General features: G+C 44.3%; 1 protein-coding gene across 1 annotated transcript in view; it reads left to right on the top strand.

Annotated features, from left to right (window-relative positions):
* Positions 1-16,937, top strand: part of lamc1 (laminin subunit gamma 1) — a 42,898-nt gene that overhangs the window by 12,265 nt on the left and 13,696 nt on the right. The window contains 6 exon segments of the mRNA NM_001201523.1: positions 5,912-6,216; positions 10,341-10,471; positions 14,951-15,117; positions 15,810-15,998; positions 16,154-16,271; positions 16,759-16,857. Coding sequence (NP_001188452.1) covers positions 5,912-6,216; positions 10,341-10,471; positions 14,951-15,117; positions 15,810-15,998; positions 16,154-16,271; positions 16,759-16,857 — 1,009 coding nt within the window.

The raw sequence follows: 16,937 nt of genomic DNA, 5'->3' as shown, positions 1-16,937 counted from the left end.
ACTTTTTTGAGCCAAGGTACACTTTGTCCTTGACAAAAATACCGCAGCAGCCAAAAATAAAAAAAGAGAAACTCTACAGTCTGTTCTGATGTGCAGTCTCTCCACAATCTTGCATTCATCTTTTGTAATAATTGAGGCACAAAAAGGTTTGAAGTTGCAGCTGTTTTCCCTTGTGATAGTTATTTATTTATAATTATTTTTAATAACACTTGTTAAAATTGACTGTTTTTTCCTCCAGTTTATTAAAATGCAATTCCATGTAAACCTCACATGAACCAAAAAAAAAGACAGAAAAAAACTATCAAACTAACAGACAAAAAAGACTAACATTACATTCATGTTTCTAAGTTCAGTTGTAATTAGACCAAATTTGAACAGGTTGAAGTTTTATTTGTTTTTCTTTTGTCTAAATCAAAAATGTAACTTTAACAGAAATGATTTATTTACTTTTAGGTGATTAATTTGTTTCATTTTAGTTTAAATGTGTCTGTTGAACGCTTCGCCTTAGTCCTGGGTCTTTTATTTTGTTATTACTTATATTTTAACTTAACTTCAATTTTTTCAAAAGTGAATAAAGTCTGTAATAGAATGAGTCCTTTAATCCAGACATGATTAGAAACCAGATCTTTCTTTTCTAAAACTTCAAGGAGAAATAAACAGTTTTCCTGATTTCATCAAGAAGCTTTGCAAACTGTTAGAACAGATGTTTGTGTTTGTTGTGCTTCATGACAGTTGACAGCAGCGCAGAAAGAAACGCCTTCACATTAAACCAATGCATTATGGGAGATAATAATATTAATAATACATTTTATTTAAAAGCGCATTGCAAAACACCCAAGGACACTGTACAGGTTCAAAAGTAAAACCCAATGAGATCACAGCATGTTAAAAACAATAAATAAGTTGAAATCATTAATAAAATCAGATAGCAGAAGATGAAAAATTGGGATTATGGAAAAGCAAATTTAAACAGATGGCTTTTCAGTTTGGATTTAAAAATTGAAAAGGAGTTAATGTTACGGAGGTTTGGGGGGGAGAGAGGCGAGAGGGAGTGTTGATAGATAAGATGGAGCCAGCCAGGTCATGGAGGGCTTTGAATGTGTAGAGAAGTGGTTGGAATTTAATCCTGAAAGCTACTGGAAGCCAGTGCAGCTGCTGGAGAACGGAAGTGATGTGATGGAAGGAAGGAAGGAGTTCAGGTGATGATGCGGGCAGCTGAATTCTGGACCAATTAAAGTTTATTCAGAGTTTTATTGGGAAGACCAGAGAGAAGTGCATTGGAATAGTTAAGGTGAGAAGTGACCAGGCTATGAACTAAAATGGAAGCGGAGTGGACGGTGACGGAGGGGCAGAGACGATTAGTATTGTGTAAGTGAAAGTAGGCAGACCCAGTAATGTGATTGATGTGAGACTGAAAGGATGTCAGGGAGAGAGACTGTCAAGGATGACAAGGTTGTGTTTACTGCTGAGTGTCATTCGCAAAACAATGAAAACTAATGCTGAACTTACGGAATATATTGCCAAGGGTTAGTAGGTAGGTAATGAAGAGGAGGGGACGGAGAACAGAGCAACACTAGAGAAAAGGAGTGAGAGTTGAGATTTAAAAGAAGATTGATAAACTGAGTGCGGCTTGAGAAATATGAATAAAACCAGCTGAGGGGGGTGGACTTTCTACCAAGAGCTGAAAGTCTGTGACGGAGGATGCAGTGAGATATGGTGTCAAATGCTGTGCTCCAGTCAGGTAGGATGAGGATGGTGATGAGTCCAGAATCAGCTGCTAGAAGGTCATTTGTGATTTTTATTAGGGCAGTTTCAGTGCTATGAAGGGAGCAAAAACCGGATTGAAAGGGTTCAAATAGATCATTTTGATTGAGAGGATGATGAAGTTGGGAGGCGGCTATTTTTTCGAGTGTTTGGAGATAAAGGGGAGGTTAGAAATTGGAGAGAGATTCACATCTCGGAGCTTTATTATTTTATTCACTTTTTACACTCTGACACCGGATCCTACGGAAAGCTACTAGGGGTGCACGGATGATACGTGATTCCGTGATCCGTAGCCATGATTTGGCACATACGTGTGCCGCAGATTACCCCCCACTTGTCCTCCCTCCCTGCATTTATATTAATTGTCAGTTTACATTGTACGTGATTCGCAGATTAAACTCGCGTCCTGCACCTTTGTTGCGTCAAATTCGCTTCTCAACGTTTGTACAAGTGTGTTAAACTTGCTGCTCGCGCCGCATGTGGGAGGAGCTACCATCGAAAGTTTTTCTCGCCCTCCTTATGAAAGATTTAGATGTTTTTATATTGAAGAGCTCCACAAAGCTGTTGGCAAACTACTCAGTGTGAAATCTGGACTATTTTTGATGAACACAGAGCTGATATTCTGGTCATGATAAATGTTTTTAGATCAGTGAATATTAATAATTTCCTGCGGCACACTTGACCATCTCACATTGGTTGAAAAACACTGCTGTATTATATCAGCTGATCAATGGAGACATTTTTGGTTGAGCCCCAATTAAAAAGTCTAATTTTACACCAAGCATAAACATATTTATTAATTAGTAAATGTACTTCACGTTTACTGCTTTATATTCTATTTATGAAAAAGTGGAGCAGATTTTGTTTTTAAATAGCTATTGTTTGATTAAAACTCAGATTTCAGTGCATATTCTTTTGATTGGCAGGTGGCAATAGTGCATTTGTGACTGGTTGTGATTCATTTTGAGGTAAATCCTGGAAAAGTAAGTTTGAACGATGTCTGGATTCATATTATTAGTGGTCACTGATTCATAGTCAGTATTGGTTCATTTTGAACCATCCAATTCACCGACCTAAAATGCACTCAGGGCATCTTTAGCCAAAACTTCAACCAGTATGATTCTGAGATAAAAACCTGGTTCTGAACAGTGCAGGTGGTTTTCCAGAATCCTTGTATTTCTTGCAAAATAATAAAGTGTGAATTAAATATGTGAATATGGCAAATCCATTCATATTGTAGTTTCATGAAATTCAACCCACACCAAAAGAATCCAAAGGGAACATTCATAGAACATTCTACCACACTGTATGGTCTCACGTCTTTGCTAAATTCAAAGTGATCATTTTTTGCTGACATCCCATGTGTGTTGTCGTTGTGATGTCATTTTTACGTTATATTAAAATAAACCTACTGTGACTCAATCCAAATAGTATTTTCCAACATTGATTTATTTCATTTTGAAACAATTTTTTAACGGTTTAGTTTGAGTTGATTAACAGCAGATCGATCTGGTTGGATCATAGTAATAGAAATGTATTCACCTACTGATTAGTCATTACACCCCTACTAGTCTCCCAGCGACAGGCAGCAGCAAAGGGATTTCACCTATGGTTTGTGCTGGTGCACCAGTGCAAAGGTTATTCTAGAGGCCTGGGGGAGGACAGACAGTACCTACAAATAAAGCATTCTGCATGCAGTCTTTATTATGCCTAAAGAAACCAACATAATAAACAGGAGGTAAAGCGAAAAGTAATGGGAGGGGCCTGATTTCAGTCATGTGATTTCACTTGCTCGTTCAAAATTCATGGGGGCATTAGTACGCCCCCTCTAGTTTACCAGAATCCAGTGAGGTCATGGGAGGAAGTCCAGCTCGGAGCTGACCTGATGGTCCAAAAGATGAAGGTGTGCAGCTTCTACTGGGGAGAAGAGGGGAATAAGAGGTGATCACTAGTGGACCCCCCCCCCCCCACACACACACACACACACACCACACACACACAGAAACACATTCCAGAGGCTTCATTCCTGCTGTCAGTTGTCCACCCCAGCCCCCGCCTCCCCCACTCCTCAGGAAGAAAACTCTCCTTCCTGATCGTGTTTGTGTGTGTGGGGGGGTTATCTCTTCATGTCCGGGCCTGATAGTGGGCCCTGGGGGTGACTCCTGTAGGGTCGCTGCACCATGCGGGGGGAGTTCAGTTTCTCTGAAAGCACATCCTTAATCCCTGATTAGAGAGTTAGCACTGGCTTTTTGAATCTGCGTCTTCCTGTTTACAGATGACAGTTTTACATTTGCTCCGCCCACTTCATCCCAATTGTGGGCGACTATAAAAAACCCCCATTCAGAATGAAACATTCCGGTGGAAACCTCAGAGGCTGAAAGAGCGTCTGAGATTCCCAGGCGTCTGCACGGTTTCCTGCATGCATGGTGGTGGTAGTGGGGGGTGCAGTGTGACTCTGAAGCATTCTTTCTCAGGGTCAATACAGTTATTGTTCAGAAAGGGGACTTCCCCTCCACCCCACCCCCCCACCCCCCCCCATTGACAGACGCTCAGCTGTCTGCGTCTGCATCACTTCCTGCAGTGGGGGGGGTTCTCTTTGAAACACTCGAAGGTCTTCGCTCTGATGAGTGCAAACTTCACTCTGGGAGGGGCTTTGTTAACCTTGACCAGTGAAGTTTACCCAGGTCTTTGCACGTGCACGCCCTCACGTGCGCTTAGGAAGCTGGTGTGTTTGCTCCATTGTCATAAACTGGAGCTTTTGTGAGTCTCAGTCCTCTCATCTGCTTCACCTTTATTTGGTTTACACACAGCGACCCCCCAGGGCTGGGCCCCCTGCTGTTTACAGAGCAGATTCTTGGGCTGAGCAAACACCAGAAGTGCCCCTCCCACACACGCTGCCTCAGACGTGTGGAGACCTGCGGGCCGCTCCGATGCTTCGGCGCGCCACTTTGTCGGCTTTATGGTTTCCATGGTGACCATCTTTGATTACAGGCCAGACACATTTCCTGGGACCGCCACCATGGCAGCAACCAGCAGACCTGTGACGAAACAGAAAGCCTGACAAAGTGCACAGATTTACCTGACTTAACTGTTACTGTGGCAACAGTGGGGGCGGGGCAAACTTCAGCATTAGCTGCTGTGTGAAAAGGAAACTTCAACCCCAAAACCAGTGAACACATTTGTCAGACATGGAAAAAATGCTCTGCTTTTTGGACCCAGGGGGGGCATTATGGGATATTTTTCCCAAAAAAATGAAAAAGACATTGGCCCCGCCTCCTTCAAACACTTCAAAAACCAAACCAAGCCCCGTCAGTTTATCAGGTAACCACTGGGGTTTTTTTCTACAAATACCTTGGTGATTTCAATGTAAAAGTCCAACTTCACAACAGAATCCACTTGTGTTTGCGTTCAAACCTTCTCTGCTCCATGGCTGATGGAGACGAGGTTCTTTTTTAGGAACTTTTTTGTTTTATTTCACATCAAATTTCTGCTTTAATGTTTGTGTTTCCATAACCCATCTCTGTGGAAAAGATTTCTCAATAACTGAGCAGGGGGACACACCCTGAGGTCATGTGTCCCACAGCCTTATGGGTCTGGGTCAGCTCAGGCTTTTATAGAAAGTCACTGGACTAGGGCTGCACGATATGAGGAAAACTCGCGATATGCGATATTGGTGATTAATATCGCGATAACGATATAATTTGCGGTATGTAAAAAAATAACCAAACAACCAAAAACATAATTTACATTTCACTTCAACAGTTTAAAAATTATACTCCAAATGACCCTTGTCGACGTAGGAGGCAAACATCAAACATAAAAGGGTTCCATCTGATTGATCAACAAGGTAAACGGGTCCTTCGGATTGGTTAAATGCATAAAGGGATTAATTTCATTTGTTCACTATTTCAGGCTGCCATGAGTTTTTTTTGCACATTTGAGGTAACCATTTATTGCGATTTTCGCCGTCTTTTGCGGTATGCATATTGCACAGCTTGATGTCGCGATAACGATAAATTTGCGGTATATTGTGCAGGCCTACACTGGACCCTTATTTAATTCTCCAAAAACTGGAAATGGGGGTGTCAGAATGGCTGTGCTGATGATTGGATCAGAGAGCTTTACATGTGACCTTCTTTCTCTGCAGGGAAGGCCTTTGACATTACCTACGTGCGCCTCAAGTTCCACACCAGCCGGCCGGAGAGCTTTGCCATCTACAAGCGCACGAAAGAGGGGGGGCCCTGGGTGCCATACCAGTACTACAGCGGCTCCTGCGAAAAGACGTACCAGAAGGTCAACCGCGGCTTCATCCGCACCGCAGACGACGAGCAGCAGGCGCTCTGCACTGATGAGTTCAGCGACATCTCGCCTCTCACTGGGGGCAACGTGGCCTTCTCCACGCTGGAGGGGCGGCCCAGCTCCCACAACTTTGACAACAGCCCCGTCCTGCAGGTGAGCCGGGCCCCGCCCTGTGATTTCACCAGGTCACAGAGGGGATGCAGGTAGAAGTTAGCGAAGCGGGTTCCTGCTTGTGTTGGAGGGCTGGTCAGTAGTTTGAACTCTGGGAGGCAAAGGAATCGTTTGCATAGTCAAACTCCTCCCACCACAACCACAGAAAGGAAGGGGGGAGGTCTCAAAAAAAGGGGGGGAAGCATGTCAGGGCCCATCCCCGCTCAGGTTGCAGGTTTGTTTCCTGTGAGTGATAGTTTCTTTGCCCCCTCCCTCCCTGGATGCACTGGCTTGGCTTGGTCTGGCTGAGCAACAGCTGGAGAGCCCCCCCAGCCCTCCATGTTTATGTTTCCATTATCCATCTCTGTGGAAATAGTTGCTCAATAACTGGAGAGATTCTTTGTTGCTCAACTTAGTGGAGGATGGGCCCGCCCCCTCCACTGCAGCTCTGTTCTGCCTGATCAGAGAAGCGGGTCATCCGGAGCAGAACAGTCAGATACTGTTCCAACTGGGGCTTCAGAGCCCCCTCTGCATGCTCTCACACGCCACGGCCTTCTGCCGGAGCCATCGGATCATCTCAGAACTGGAATTTGAGGAGCAAAACTTCAGGCATGAGAGCAGGAGGCTTCCTTCTGCTGCAGACCGGACAGAGCTGGAGATGCTGCAGCGGAATTCAACACTGAGGAGCCTTTCAGGAACGTTCTATTGTCTAAACTCAATCAAACACTTGAGCAAAGATGCAACACCATAAAAGTTCACCGCAAGAAATGCTGAACGCCTAACTAGTTGAAAAGTAGAATTTTTTAAATGTAAAAAAACTAAATCTGCAAAAGTATCATGAAATAATATCGTTCAGAAGCAGAGTTTGAGTGAGAATGTGTGATATTAAAAAAAAACATCTGGGTAATGCTTGCTTAAGTTCTGAGCTCAGAGAGTTCATGAAAAGTTTCCATTTATTTGACTGATTAGAGAACAGCAGTCAAGTCTAAGAAGAAGCAGATATCTACTGAAGGAGCTGAACCTTTTAAACCAGAACGGCTGAAGGAGTTCAGAAGAGCTGAAGATAAGAGTCTGAAACTGACTTTTTGCTGTTTTCTAAACTCCGACTGAAGGAGACCCCCCCTCCCCCCATGATCATAACCTGTGATCATTGACTGTATATGAGAACTGGACTGACTGAGTGTGACATCACCCACAGAAATCGGCTTACTCCTGGATCCGTATGAAATAAAGTCAATCATTCGCCATTTTTTCACATTAAAGACGCCACCACGTTGGTTTCGGACAACGTCAGTAAGCAATGATTGTTTTGAGTCGGTCTGAGTCGCTGTCTCTATGGCAACCACTCTCCCCAATAAGGAGTGAGCTTGTTGGAAGTCCACACCCCTACCACTTGAAAGCGGGCTCTGGAAAAAAGGTCAAAGGTTATGAACGCTCAATGTGAGGTTACATAATTTTATGGAGGCATTTTATTGGTCAGTTTATAAGCTGAATAATTTGCAACAAAGAAAAAAATATTATGGAACAAAAAAACTATTGCCAAGAAAATGCTAAATGTATCTGAGCAACATTGGTTATTCTGACAAATAGAATGACTGAGTAATTAATAGCTGTTTATATCTCTGTAGAAGTAGACGGGATTTCTGCTTTTCAGAGCCAGACTTCCTGGTTGGAACACTAGGGGAGGGGGGTCACTCAGGCCGATTGTCATTTACAGTGAATGTCTGTAATGGACCATCATGATGTTTGCAGCATCCGTGACCCTGTGAGGCGGAGCTTCTTCTGTGGGGGCCTTTGGGGCTCCACAGTACATGAGTGCGTTCTTTTGCTGAACCACATGGTGATGAAGATGTTGAAGATGCTGTCTTAGCGGGGATGGGGCTCACCTTTGCTCTGCTGCAGCAGCTCTGCCCCCACCCCACCCACACACACACCACCAGTAAATGAACATGAACAGATTTAGCTCCACAGTTCAAACTTCCCTATTTGACTTGTCGGCATGAAGCTATTTTTACCAAAGCCGGGGACTCTTTTGAAGGCGTGGGGGCGTCAGGCAGCACCGGGTTGCTCAAACATTCCGGACGTCTTCAGGCTTGGAGCAGGAAATAACCACTGAAGCCCCGCCTGCCCGCAGCCCATGACCCTGTAAACCAATTGCGAAGAGCAGCAAGTCCTCCCATCAAAACCTGCTGGTTCCCTTGAAGTGACTTCATCTCCATGCAGCATCATGGTTTTAACGATAGGCCGTGTGATGAACCCCTCCACCCTGAGCGGAGCAGGGGCAACTCCATGAAAGCTCACACAGTTACAGTGAAGCGTGTAAACTAGGAAATCCTTAAAACAAAAAAAGGAAACATAAGCTCATCTGAGGTTTTTCATGTCAGAGCTTCCAAAGTCAGTGCTTCCAAAGTCAGAGTTCAACCCGCTGGGGTCAGCGGCAGACACCTGCCCCCACATGACCCATACCGGTGACCCTCCAGGTCCATGCCTCCAATTACCAGATAATAACCAGAACACTACAGAACACTACACTAGCCCAACCACAGCGTTCCTTTAAACAAGTGTTCTGCTGGCTCTGGACCTGAGGTTCTGCCCTTACCCCAGCCTGCTTGGAGTCTCAGCTGAGGGGGGCTGAGGAGTGAAGTCAGCTGTGAGCTGTTCTAGTTCAGAACGGGCTGGGCCTGTCGCCGCATGTTCCAGACACACAGTCTGACCTTGCAGGAAGCCTTAGGGTCCAACCCCCCCCCCGCACATTTTTCTCATGTTTGTGGGTGAATTCAGATCTAATACTGATTGTCTCAGTGGGGCGGAGGGGGTTGGATTGTCAGAAATCCTGAAGGAGTGAATTTGGGACGGCTTTGCTTCCACGCTGAACGCATTCCCAGGAGATTTCCAGGATTTCACATAACTGTGCAAAGTATCGGGGGGAAAGGCGAGCGTTGACACATCTGACCTGTGAGGGTGGCTGGCCAAACCTTTAATGGGATTCCTGGTTTCTAAAAATGGTTTTGAGGGGTGTAGACATTTGAAGTCTCCTGTCAATGCCCAACAGTCTGGTTTGTTCTAGACTTCCAGCTCTGATCTCTTGTTTGTCTTCAAACAGCTGCTCTGGCCTGGCTTAACAAAGGACCTGATAACAGACCCCATACACACACTAGCCCCCGCTGATACAGAGCAAAACTAGCAGGCAGCCTTGAGTCTGTGGCTGTGATCACAAACAAAAGCTTCAACTTTTCCAAGTTGAAGGAAATGTTGGCCTTTCCTGACTGTTTGAACAGAGAACTGGAGCCACCTCAGTTCTCAGACTCAAGTCAACTTCTCCATGTTTTCTGTCATCCCTCCATGATTTATGGCAATGTGGAAGCCTTGACTCATGATCCAATTATATGCAGACGACCTGACTGTTTACACAAACGCAGCTGTCCTGGAGCTTTCCATTGTTGTGAGGTGATCCAGCTGCCAAAACGTTCTTTATCTCTTAGCAGCTTTAGTACGTTAAGTTCCTGACACTGTAACTGTAAGTTTATCTTTTTGACACCAAGTTTTTTTTAGCTTAATTTCAATAAACACAGAAGCCTTTATAGTATTGTTTTTTTTTCTCAGAGCAGTTTAGTTTCTGTGGTTAATTATTTTTTTACACATTTTAATTTCATGAACTCTACTTTGAATTTACTGACTGACTTAGAACTACAGTTTGAACTGATTTACAAACACGAGACTACTAAATTCGAGCACAAAATTTACATTTTTATATCAATTAGTCTTTACTAATCTCCTTTTGAATTATCTACATTATCTACCAACAATTAAAGATTAGCTAGTTAAACATATTTACCATTCTTGTTTTTGTCTTTGTCTATTGTGTAATGGTTTGTCTTTTTGCTTGTTTTAATATTTAGCATTTCAGCAAAACAATCCGTTTTATGCTTTTTAATGCAGTTAATTTAGCTTTTTATCTAGAGTTTTCAATATGTAGCATTTTAGCATTGTTATTATCAACACATTTCTGCTTTTTTATTTATTTTATTTTATTTTGTTTTATTTTATTTATTTAGGTTCTACCTGAACCTGCACAGTTCTTCACATCCCTTTGACACAGAAAAATAATTGTAATCTTTGTGCTCCAGGACTGGGTGACAGCCACGGACATCAAGGTGACCCTGAACCGACTCAATACATTTGGAGACGAAGTGTTCAATGACCCCAAAGTTCTCAAGTCCTACTATTACGCCATCTCGGACTTTGCTGTGGGAGGAAGGTAACAGACGAGTTCTCTGTTTTTATCCTTGATTACTTGAGTCTGTTTCAGATTCTGAACTAGAGTCTACTACGAAGTCTGGACTGGATTCTGCCTAAGTGTATAGACCACCTTCTTCAGCGTCTGAACTAGTTTGTCTCAAAGTCTAAACTAGAGTTTGTATGATGGAGCAGCTCCGTCCCTCTGTCTGAGTGAGCACAGGGAGACATATACATGCTGGCTCACATCCACGTCCACGGTTTAGTGTGTCTATTTTCCATCATACCTGCTTTATGTTTTATATATTCCAAAGGATTTATTTAAAAAAAAAAAAAAGAAAACTTACAAGTTTTTCTTTGTTTCCTGGACTTAGTAAGACAACCCTGCAATAGTTTATTTCAAAGTCTGTTTCCATCCTGACTAGTCTGCTTCAGTCTGAACTAGTCTGCTTTAGTCTGAACTAGTCCGCTTTAGTCTGGACTAGTCTGCTTTAGTCTGGACTAGTCTGCTTTAGTCTGGACTAGTCTGCTTCTGTCTGGAGTAGTCTGCTTTAGTCTGGACTAGTCTGCTTCTGTCTGGACTAGTCTGCCTCTGTCTGAACTTGTCTGCTTCTGTCTGGACTAGTCTGCTTTAGTCTGGACTAGTCTGCTTTAGTCTGAACTAGTCTGCTTTAGTCTGGACTAGTCTGCTTTAGTCTGAACTAGTCCGCTTTAGTCTGGACTAGTCTGCTTCTGTCTGGACTAGTCTGCCTCTGTCTGAACTTGTCTGCTTCTGTCTGAACTTGTCTGCTTTAGTCTGGACTAGTCTGCTTTAGTCTGAACTAGTCTGCTTTAGTCTGGACTAGTCTGCTTTAGTCTGGACTAGTCTGCTTCTGTCTGGAGTAGTCTGCTTTAGTCTGGACTAGTCTGCTTCTGTCTGGACTAGTCTGCCTCTGTCTGAACTTGTCTGCTTCAGTCTGAACTTGTCTGCTTCAGTCTGGACTAGTCTGCTAAAGTCTGGACTAGTCTGCTTTAGTCTGGACTAGTCTGCCTCTGTCTGAACTTGTCTGCTTCTGTCTGGACTAGTCGGTTTCTGTCTGGACTAGTCGGTTTCTGTCTGGACTAGTCTGCTTCTGTCTGGACTAGTCTGCTTCTGTCTGGACTAGTTTGCTTCTGTCTGGACTAGTCTGCTTCGGTCTGAACTTGTCTGATTCAGTCTGTCCTAGTCTGCTTTGTTTTGTACTAGTCTGCTTCCATCTGTCCTAGTCTGCTTTAGTTTGGACTAGTCTGCTTCAGTCTGGACTAGTCTGCTTTAGTCTGTACTAGTCTGCTTCTGTCTGGACTAGTCTGCTTCGATCTGGACTGGTCTGCTACGGTCTGTACTGGTCTGCTTCCATCTGTGCTATTTTACTTCTGAGTCCGGAGTAGATTCTGTTTCAGAGTCTAAACTAGACTCTGCTTTAAGGCCCGTACACACCGGGACGAATATTCGCCAGCCGTTATTCGCCAGCGTTTTTCAACACGTTTTTTGTGTTCACACTCAGGCGATTTTCGCTGACGATGAGCCGAGCGAACATGCAATTTCATTCCCTGACATTAGATGGCGCTTAATGGTAAACAGAAATACTCCTTTACACAAGGTGGCACTGCGCAACTTTACGCTTCTTAAAGTCGCTTTTCACTCAGAAGAAGAGAGCAAGTATTTACGCGCTTGTCAGAATCAAACAAAGAAAACATGAATATTTCCAGCACCAGTAGCTCTAGCTCCAGTTCCAGCGATGAAGAAATTATTGTTCTGTTGAATGATGAAAGACTCCGGAAAAGACGCCGATTTTGGGTACATCCCATAGTTACAATAAGAGAAGAACATGGGGAGTTTTATCGACTGGTACAAGAGCTGAAAATGTATCATGAGCGTTTTCGGGGATATTTTAGAATGTCCGTCACTGAGTGCATCTTCTTCGTCTTATTTCTTCGCGGCAGTGCAGACGCTACTTGGCGTATATCTTCTTCGCCGTTACGTATGTGGGCTCAGCAAGACAGTTTTGTGTTTGAGCGCCCCCAAGTTGTGTTTTACTGTAACCTCAGAAGCTCCAGACACGTTTGCGAAAGCGCCATTCTCATTGGTCGTATAGTTTTTGATGCGGCGCGTCAAACCAAAAAAAAACGAACCCGAGGCGTTTTTTAAAAAATGACGCTTTTACGCGTGGCGTTTTTCGCGTCGGTGTGCACACTCACATTGGTGCCCTTTGTTTAGTCACGAGGCGTTAAACGTCGGCGAATATCGCGCGCAAAATTCCTCCCGGTGTGTACGGGCCTTTAGAGTCAAAACCAGAGTCTGGAACAGAGTCTGGACTAAAGTCTCCTTTGGGCGCCTCACTAGAGTAGGAGACTGGCTTTAACAAGTGAGTGAGTTTGGTATGCAGGTTGTCTTTTGGTCCTGAGGTTTTGTTTTTTCTCTCCCCCTTGTTGTCACTTGCTCCAGAATCTGTTAGAAATGGGGGGAAATGGTCTTGACAGGCATTACTAGAGCAGTAACCTTCTTCAGCGTAATCCGTCCAAAATGTAGAGCAGAATTTTCTTCACTGGCATTCCTGAAATTCCTGCCCAGCAGGGATGGATTACAGGGAAACAGGAATGGGGCGTGGCCAACTGTACGGCTGAATAGGTAGGAGGCTTGTGCACACCACCTGCAGGATTTACCCTTTACTTATACAGGGAGGGCTTTACCTGTGCCCCCCGTTAATGTTTGCCCAGCAGATTCCCGCCTGCAGACAGCCTTCACTGCCATTTAGCCGGTCAAACGCTGCACACTGATCTGTCATAGACTGCATTTTCCGTTAGATTCCTGAAATGTTTTTACCATTACCTTATATCTGAATCAGACCAATCAGAACTTCAGATGTTTGAAGTCTACAAAACTTTTCATGGTAAATTGAGCTTTTCCCCCAGAAAGACTTTTTTTTTTAAAGTTTTAAATAATTTTGTATGTAAAGCCCTTACAGGAAAAAGACAAACGAATGCAGACAAAAGTTACAAATGAAATGGTAAAATCTTAAATTGATTTAAAGCAAACAGAACTAAATGGTTTAGTCTGAGGCCATAATTTTGTCTGGATTTCTAACCTAATTTGCAGGCTTTGGAGAATGACTGAAGGTTAACACGTTGACAAAAAATATACTCTGATGTTGTGACTGCGTCGGAGCTCATCTGCCATTTGGCTTGTGTTGTGTGCTTATTCATGTTGCTGCTGCTTTAGCTCAGTTCTGTGCTGTTATCCAAATCATTCATGATGAGGCGTTCTAGAAAGCGTAAAATCCTGATGTCAACATTTGAATGTTTTTAGAAAGTTTTTCCCACTTTTGTTTTCAAAGTCCCCACTCCTCTCATCATTTGATCTGTTGTAAACGTTGCCCCCAGTCGTCTTTTAATGATGGTGATGCCGTTCTTAGCCAAAATCCAAGAACCTGTGTTGTTTTTCTGGGACATTAGTACTCAGGAGTTCATCTGAAATTTGCCTTTGAGTTGTGGCCAGGGCTGTTGGCGTAGCAAGGCCGCCTCCATTTCCCACCATCCATCTATTTAGATTAGATTTAGATTTATTTCAAACATCTAAAGCAAAACATGTAGAACAATGCAAAATAGAACTATAAAAATAAAGTATATAAGTAAAAAAGTCTTGTCTAAATACATGTTTGAAAAGGTGATAGACAGAAGTCATTGCTTATTTAAGCCTACCGCTCAATGTACTTTTCACATATTAGTCCATAATATTCCAAATAATTATCTATTCTCTTTTTCACATTTCACAGTAAATAATTTGATATTTCTTAATTTTTGTTCATCCATCTTCCATTGTGTTTACACTCTGTCCTGCTAGTTTACAGACCCTCACAGCAAAAATGGTGAGCGATACTAGAGCTATCCAGCCGTACAGTTTTGAGTCAGATCCCAGCTCAGACGAGCAAAATCTATTTGTCTGCATGTGGAAGCATCAGAATAGAGCGGAGCAGGGAGCTGGAAGTGGGGTAAAGCGCCTGCATGAGTGCCTGCATGCACTCATGTCTTCATTGTCCCGTGTTCCTCCAATGCAACTCCTATCAGTTCCTGAACTTTTGAAAGTCAGTGATGATCATCTCCCATGAAGCCCGAGCTTCTCCTCGTCCTGCAAGTCTCTCTTGATGAAGTTCTGATCTTCGTCCTGAAGCTGAGGGTTCTGGTGTCTGTAGCCAAATCACGTGTCAGAGCTTTAACCCCATTTCCTGTTGGGGGGGGGGGGGGGGGTTGCAGCCTCTTAGGGAAAGCTCTTTCTTCCTTCCAGAGCGGGCTGCCAGCAAACACCTGAGACAAAAGCCGCTGAGCAAGCCCTGTCCTGTTGTGGTGAGGGGTGGATTTGGAAGAAAAGCTTCCCTTGAAGGCAGCAACTGCAAAAGCTTCAGCATAATCTCTAAGGCCGTGTTTGAAAGTGTCCTCCTCCCCTCCTGGAGGTTGTGTGTCATCCAGGTGTGCTTCTGTGTGGCAGGTGTAAGTGTAACGGCCATGCCAGCGAGTGTGTGAAGAACAGTGTGGGCCGGCTGGTTTGCGACTGCAAACACAACACCGCCGGCGACGACTGTAACACCTGCAGACCGTTCTTCAACGACCGACCCTGGAGGAGAGCCACAGCCGACAGCGCCAACGAGTGTCTGTGTGAGTCTGATGCCCGGTCCAGAAAATCCAGCTGCAGCACTGACCCCCCACGGCAGCCAGGCTTTTGCTGCTGCAGCTCCCAAAATGTGGAAAGCCCCACCCCCACACGATAACCACGCCCACTTCTTGGTTTTAAACATATTTGAAAAACTGATTATTGTTTGTTCAAATACACTGTTTACCATTTAGAAAACACATTTGGACTGGGTTCTGCTGAAGCTTCTCGGGTTCTCCCTACGTCTCTTTATCAGAGAGAACAGTGTCATCTGCACAGAAACACACAAAGAAGTCCTATGAATTTGTGTGACTCTCATAAAGCTGCTCCGGGTTTTGTAACTCCGGTTCTGGGAAGAGCTCCTGCAGTAAGCTGGAGGCATATCAGAAGCTCCTCCAAAAATCCACTCGCTTATCTGAACATTCATGTGGGAAACTGAGCCTGTAGGGGATTGTGGGAAGTGTAGTCAGTATCAGATCATGATTCATACTCCAGACTGTGAGGTGTGACCAAAAGGGGATTTTACTTAAATCTGCTCCCACAGTTGCGCCATCCATCCAGCAACACTTGAGGAACAGTTTTTACATGCATGAACCATTTAGTCCACATCTGGTGCCTCTTACTGCCCGTATGTGGGTTCTGCAGCTTCTCCTGCATGACTGACGATGGTTAACCCACGCATGTGCTTGTGTCTCAGCCTGCAACTGTAACGGGAAGAGCGCAGAGTGTTACTTCGATCCAGAGCTGTACCGAGCCACTGGGCATGGAGGACACTGCAGAAACTGCGCCGACAACACAGACGGACCCAACTGCGAGCGATGCCTGGACAACTACTACAGAGACCAGAGCGGCAACCGCTGCCAGCCCTGCAGCTGCAGCCCCATCGGTGAGCCATAACACCTGCTGCAAAAAGAGGAGGATCTGATGGCCTAATAAAAGTTTCAGAGAACCAATCTGGATCACACACACACACACACACACACACACCCACAGACAGACAACATTTTGTTGTTTTCATTCTCATCTTGTGGTTTTCTGCAGGCTCTCTGTCTCCTCAGTGTGACAGAGGAGGAGTGTGTGCATGTAAACCAGGCGTGACCGGAGAGAAGTGCGACCGCTGTCTACCTGGATACCACAGTCTGACAGAGGCCGGCTGCAGGTACAAACCCCGCTGATTAGAGCCATCTATTGATTAGTAGCCACCAGAAAAATGTATGACAGCTTAAAACAGGAAAAACCGTAACTTTCGAGCCAATGGGGGTACTTCCAGTTCCGACCAAGGACTTTCGGTTCTGAATATTGATGTCTGCAGCCAGATGCCCTTGGTTTGGTTCTTTTCTCCTTGTTGTAGGTCAGGAGGTAAATCCATCTACTTGAAATTTTTTTTTTCTTGGATATCTTCAGTGATGGACCGTAATCTTTGAGCGCCCTCTTCTGGCAACGCCACAAAGATGCACAGGATGCAGTTGAAGAACTGCTCTAAATTACATTATTATGGAGGTTAAGAACAAACAAATGAGCCTGTTTTCTAAACGCTCACAGTCAGACTTCCCCTCACTTGCTCCTCTTGGTGATGCAGTTTTGAACTCCTCAGAAATAATTTTATATAATGTTACATGAAATCTGCCCCCTCCTTCATGTTGCAGGCAGTGCAGCTGCTCACCTGCAGGAAGCACTCAGGAGTGTGATGTGGCGACGGGTCAGTGCCGCTGCAAAGAGAACGTGGAGGGCTTCAGCTGTGACAGGTTTGCTCGCCCCCACCGTCCTCATATTTCAGACTGACTTCTTGACAGTGACCCCCCCGGTCGCTTTTTTTGGTTTGTTT

The sequence above is a fragment of the Oryzias latipes genome, chromosome 17, assembly GCF_002234675.1.
Source record: "Oryzias latipes chromosome 17, ASM223467v1".
NCBI classification, from domain to species: Eukaryota; Metazoa; Chordata; class Actinopteri; order Beloniformes; family Adrianichthyidae; genus Oryzias; species Oryzias latipes.
The sequence above is the reverse complement of the archived record's forward strand: the minus strand, read 5'-3'. Positions and strand labels throughout refer to the sequence as shown.